The 6,000-nt window shown below is 57.0% G+C and overlaps 1 protein-coding gene across 2 annotated transcripts in view; it reads right to left on the bottom strand.

Annotated features, from left to right (window-relative positions):
• Positions 1-457: 457 nt before the first annotated feature.
• The window catches only part of MTCH1 (mitochondrial carrier 1), an 18,526-nt gene continuing 12,983 nt past the window's right edge, over positions 458-6,000 (bottom strand). The window contains exons 8-12 of one of the 2 annotated variants that reach the window (XM_036074341.2): positions 5,180-5,273; positions 2,961-3,008; positions 2,704-2,771; positions 2,336-2,411; positions 458-1,279 (exon numbers count right to left, since the gene is read on the bottom strand). In XM_036074341.2, coding sequence (XP_035930234.1) covers positions 1,208-1,279; positions 2,336-2,411; positions 2,704-2,771; positions 2,961-3,008; positions 5,180-5,273 — 358 coding nt within the window. In that variant the 3' untranslated portion in view covers positions 458-1,207. Of the gene's footprint in view, positions 1,280-2,335; positions 2,412-2,703; positions 2,772-2,960; positions 3,009-5,128; positions 5,274-6,000 lie in introns of both variants that reach the window. The other variant, XM_036074340.2, reaches the window with a different exon arrangement.

Genomic DNA, 6,000 nt, shown 5'->3' with positions numbered 1-6,000 from the left:
AACCCGGTGTTGGGAAGAAGCGAATTAAGGGAGCTCTGCCTTCTCCAGAGAAGGCAGAGCTCGGTGCTTTAGCTGGGCCCACTCTACCCCTTCCGCTGTAACCATGCGACCACTATACCAAATGACTCGGCAAAATCCGGGACTGTCATGGGCAAGCGGTGCTGAGCTGACGGGGTGCGGGTGGAACCTTTTCTGAAGCCGGGAGGGCCCCTCCAGGCGCTGCCTTCCTGTTCGTAGGCCCATGCCCTAGCCGTGGCTTCGTGAGCTGGCATCTTGACCTTGTGTAATTCACAAGATCATCCACCGGCCTCCCCCGCCGCTGGTCTACACCAAGGCCCGGCACTTGTCATCCCCAGGCTGAGCCGCCCCTGACCCCTTCTCACACAAACAGGGAGGGCTGAGGAGGACCCTGCGGATAGCTGCTACGTCCATAAAAATAACACGCTCCCCACAAAACTCCAAATCACCACCAATACATTTATTTGAGGGAGACAAGGTCAGATCTTATCGGGAACTTTTAAACCGAACAGTACGAGAGACACTGGCCTGCCTAACTTCCGGGTGTTCACAACCGCGCAGGGAACCAGATCCTGCACGTAAAGCCTCACCACGAAACCCACGAGCATGTGATGAGGGAGACACATTCGGAGCAGTCACGTGATTTCACGTTCAGAAGGTGCCGCCTTTGTGTCTGAGGAGTAGTGTTGAGGAACACGAGGGCAGCACCAGCAAGAGCTTCCTAGCACAGGCCTGCTCATGCCGGTGGCCTCGGGCGAGGGGACCATGCCCTATTTACAAAGCAGGAGAGCAGGCTCCCAGCTGAGCTGCAGGATGACGGCTGGGGCTGACTGCGGTGGGGGATGGGTGGGGGGGGCGATCTGACTCCGTGAGCCTTTTCCCATCCTACCTGGGCCTCCACGAGCCATTCTCTGGCCCTTGCATAGGACAGACTCGGCAAATCTGTGAAGGAAGGCGGTTCTGCCCCAGTTCCCTAGCCCCACCCCACCTTCCCCAGGTCTAACAGGTAACCCATCCACTGGGTGCAGCCTCCCCCCGACCCGACCCCCACTGCTGGACAGACACACGGTAAATATGGAAACTGAAGCCTCGCTGGCCGGGCTGGACTCATCTGACAGGTGCCCGAGGTGATCAGGCCCCACCCGCGGTGGCGAGGCTGAGACACGGTGTTTTTTTCAGGGGATTCAGGTTACTCCAGGGCAAAGCACGATCCTGATGACACCCGGCGGAAAAGCAAGCTGGAGCCGCGGAAAAGCTGGCCCTGGATTGGAAGGAATGGGCAGGTCAGTGACTGGGGAGGCCATCCTTCCCGTCCCGCCCCAGAGCAAGGCCAGCATGAGGCAAAGGAGGGGTCAGCGGCACAGAGACCCTAGGGTCAGGGGTGGAGGGCGTCGGCTGGCAGTCTTAGAGGGCAAGGTCAGAATATGCCCTGCGCTGAAGCACCAGGGAGCAGTTCGCTTCCCGTCACAGGGTGTCCAGTGTCGCTGGGGCTCCCCAGTAGGGAACCCCCAAAGAGGACACTCGTCGCCCTTCTGGCTTCAGAGACTTCTGGGACTCCCTAACGCCCATGGGATATGAAGCACGCAGACCTGACTGGAGCCACTGGGAAGAACGGGGTCTGCCTCTCGCCCCCCCTTGCTTCCCTCTCATCTGTCCTCTTCTCAGCCCTGAGGCCTGTCTGTGTGCTGGCTCCTCCCTAGACCACTGCCCCGCTCTACTCCGAGGGGAACCACGGCTAGGCAAAGGCAAGGATCTGCCCTGGGCCAGAGGCCTGGATCCTTGACCTCCGTGCCCAAGAGCTCCAGGCCAACAGGAGGGTGCTTGGGCCAAGAACACGAAATCCCGAGACTGGCACCCTTGCCACGTGGCCCAGCTCAAGCCTCAGGTTCTCCTGAGGGCATCGGGATGTCTTGCGGAAGGGAGGGGTCGGCCTTGGACACGGCGGCCACCGTGTTTTCAGCTGTGTTACTCAAGGACTAAGATCTTGGGCTTCACCACCTACTCCGTGGGCTCCCTCAGAGTCCTCCTTCTACGAGTCTTTTAAGAGTTGAAGAAGAAAAGGAGACTGTGTCTACTATAAAATCTGTAAGTAAATTCAGATCTAGCGACCTCACGTCCTTTCTAAAATAAAATGAAAATTTAATGAAAATGCCTTAAACCAGGAGTCTATATTCTCTTTATCCTCCCTACGACAATTGGATCCCGTGACAATCTCTCATCTTTCCACTCAATATAAAGCCCACAAAACCATCTGACCTGATTGGTGTGGGGGAAGAATGGGGGGGTGGGGGACCTTCTCTGTTGGGAGCTTGCTTACCTGCACACTCAGGTATTTCCAGCAGTGGATCCAAGACTTGAACACGGGGGAGTACGGGGGCAGCCCGGCCTGCAGCCTGCCCAGGAAGGAGAGCATGTCAGACCCACTGAACGATGGGAGATGGCTCAGCCAAGGCAAAGGCGATCTCAAGGAATGGCTTGGAGCTGCCACCACCCACATCCCGAATCACGGATGCAGCCCAGAGGGGCGCGGTGAATCCCAGAAGATGCTAGGGTACCTGGCGGTCGGGGGTGGTGAGCCTACACACAGACCAGGCGGGAGAAAGCAGAGCACTGGACAGGCTGAGCTAGACCCCCCCAGCCCCCACAGCCCTGGCAGGGTGCCTGGGGGGAGGGCTGCACACCTACCCGCAGTTGTTCACAGCCATGAGGTCACCAACCAGCAGGAAGGGGTAGGTCAGCATGCTCACTGCAATCTGAAACCCAGGGAGACCTGAGCGGCAGTGACCTCACCACCACCGGTCCCGCCTCGGGGAGCGAGGGCATGCCGTGCCAACACCCGACACCCAGGCGTGCCTCCAGCCACCGCGACAGCTGGCCGCCCAGGCCCCACCCAGGCCCACAGGGCCGCAGAAAGGGCAGCTAGCTGAGCCAGCGTGACTTACCCCCATCACAAATTTGGTGTAGCTCCGGATGGCCAGGGCCTGGCTGAACTGGAGACAGAAAGGAAGACTAGTTTGCTACAGATACCTCGGGCTGCCCTTCAGATAAGCACCCTTGCCCCCATGCTGCCCGGTCTGCGGGCCCCCAGCCTCACCCCGTACACTGGCCTCACACCCCCTCTGGGCTCAGGTCCCCTCACATTGCTGTGTATACTGCATTCCCTCCTAGGGCCTGCCAGCGGCTTCTGTGGCCTTGAGCCAGAGCCAAGAGAAGCCCTGGGAGGCGGAAGTGGGGGGAGAGGCCTAACGGGACTTCCGAGACTCAGCCAGGGACGGAGAGGAGCTGCCGGCCTGTGTGCCCCACCGAGCTGTGAGTTCCAAGAGTCTGGCCCGTGTCTGCCTTGATCAGTGTCCAGGGCTTGGCACACGGTGCTCAGTAAGTGCTTGCTTAATGGGAAGACGGACACCCACCCCAACTCCCCAGACACAGAATCCTGGTCCTGCAGCCAAAGGTGAGGGGAAACTCTAAGCTTACTGCCACCCCGCTACCTTACCAAGCTCTCATCCCCCTCGGACTCCCAAGATCTGGACTCTACGTTGCCCAGAAGAGAGCCCCTCGCCAGGAAGGGGGAACTCCCTGTCCCTCAGCTTCCAGCGGCATGGCCATCCTAACAGGTGGCTACCCTGTCACCTTGGATGGAGGCTTGCCCAGCCCTCTGCGTGAATGGCAGCCTCGTCTTAGCCTTTAAGCCACACACAGAAGAGCGCTTGAAAACCCCTTTCCATAAAGCTGGAGAAAGCCAATCAGCTGTGGGACGCCCCACCGCCAGCGTCACAGGCTTGCTGTGCGTGCGACAGCAGCAGCTCCCCCATCCACGAGGCCCCGAGAAAGGGCAGGGCCCGGGATACGTGGGAGAGCTGGTCTCTAAGGAACCACCTGAATTTGCTTACACTGAAAGGCCAATAGGACTCACCTACCCAAGTCAAATGGCCAGACCCGATCTCCCTCTGAGCAGAGGCTCTTAGCTGGGGTGGGACATTCTTCACCACACAGACACATGCCCAGACACAGACGGAGGCAGACTATGAGCCCCCACCCCACCCCCCGAGGTGATTCTGACAGGCAGGTCCCCGCCCCCCTATCCTCCTGGGCCTGCAATCCCACTGTTAGAATGTCTGGCTACCAGGAATCCCCTGCCCCATCACTGCTCCCCAACTCATCCTGTTTCAGGCTGAACCAGTCAACCCATCAGGTCCCTAGACACCTTTCTTAAACAAGGACCTTTTAGAAGGACCAACGCCTCCTCGTGCCTGACCCAGCCTGCTGAGGTCCGTGCAGACCACTGCTAACAAAAATAGTGGGGTGCGCCTGCATTGGACCCTTGCCAGGCGACCTAAAAAGCCTCAAGGCGGGGGAAGCGCCCTCGGCCCAATACAGGGGAAGACCTAGTCCTAGCCCTGTTGATTCCTAGCCCAGTCCCTCGGGAGAGCCTTTCGATCTCTGGGTCTCAACTTCTTTACCAGTAAAATTACACCTGCACCGTTCCCTTCACAATTGGGGTGCTGTTGGGATCAAATGTCATAATGTTCACATAAGGGTTCTAAAAAGCTTAAAACATTAAGCAAAAGTTAAAGGGTTATTAGCTAGTCTGTGTCCTGGTTTCCTGATTCATCGTTGGGTCATTGCCTCGGATAAGCTGGGGTCTGTTTTATTTCTGAAGCTGCCCGAGGACGGGCATTCCATGAACTCCTCCAGGTCTGGTTACGGATCTTGAATCTCCTCTCTCTTGAGCCCACTCTCCCCAGAGGCAAAGCTAACCCCAGGACAAAAGGTCCTTTAACGGGGTGCTGGGTGGCTCAGTCAGCTAAGCCTCCGACTCTTGACTTCAGCTCAGGCCATGATCTCAGTGTCCTGGGAACTGAGCCCCGTGTCGGGCTCCAAGCTCAGCAGGGAGTCTGCTTGGGACTCTTTCTCCCTCTGCCCCTCCCCCAGCTCATGCTCTCTAAAATAAATAAATCTTAAAAAAAGGGGGGGTCCTCTTAGACCACTCCCCAGAGACCCTCTCTAGCCCTCAGGGCCTGGTGCTAAGGATCCCAGGGTCCTGAGTCTGCCCCAGACCCTGCATAGCAGCAGTACACGGAAAGATTGACAAGTCCTTGTTCCAACCAACCTGGGAACCTGGATTCTGGTCGTTTCCCAGCCCCCCTGGGGTGTCACTCACGCTGTCATCCACCAGGTAGGCATTGATGAAGTGGGCCAGCAGGTTACAGCCCCACAAGAAAACCACATCTCCCAGGAGGTGAGGGATTAAGCCGCTAAAAAACAAGGTGAGCAAAGATGAGCAGGGGGAGGGAGGGGACCATTTCTTGGGGGCTCCATGCCCAGGAAGGAGGCAGGGATGTTCCAAGCTCAAAACGTCAGCATATCCAAGGTACAGCCTCAGGACAAAAGCCTGCGAGGGGCCACGTGGACCTGCAGCTATCCACACCAGGAAGGCCGTGTCCTCTTCTCCGTGGGGGGTTGTCACAGGCCACATCTGATGCCACAAATTAGTTTCTGGTTTCACAAGTGGTTTTCAAACCAGACGCCAGACCTCAAAACGTGAATGTCGCTAGATCTGGGATTTTCACATGCAGATTATGAAACAGGGTCTACACAGCTAGTTTTCTCCTGGCCTCTTCACCTGACCCACTCTCACAAAACACTTCGCTTGATGCGTCTGTCGTCTTCACCCCTAGAATGTTCCACTGAAGACATTCCATACAAGCTTTTGCAAGGAAGGCTGACTGTTAAAGTGACGGCCTTCAGAAGAAACAGCCCTCCACACTGCTATGGAAGGTCCCGAAAATACAGGCAAAAAGCCAGCCTGAGATCAGTGGGTCCCATGTGCTACTGGTGTTTCTTTTAATGTGTTTATTTGCTTGTTTAGATATGGAGCGACTTAGAAAACTCTCCAGGAGAAGAGTGGCTATCTCTTGGGAGGGGTGGCAGAGATTTCTGAAATCTGTGAAACTCTTATTTGAAAATACCTGAAGAGCTCAA

Source organism: Halichoerus grypus, chromosome 9 (assembly GCF_964656455.1).
Source record: "Halichoerus grypus chromosome 9, mHalGry1.hap1.1, whole genome shotgun sequence".
In the NCBI taxonomy this organism is placed as follows: domain Eukaryota; kingdom Metazoa; phylum Chordata; class Mammalia; order Carnivora; family Phocidae; genus Halichoerus; species Halichoerus grypus.
Note: the sequence above shows the minus strand (reverse complement) of the source record. Positions and strands in the feature narration are given on the sequence as shown.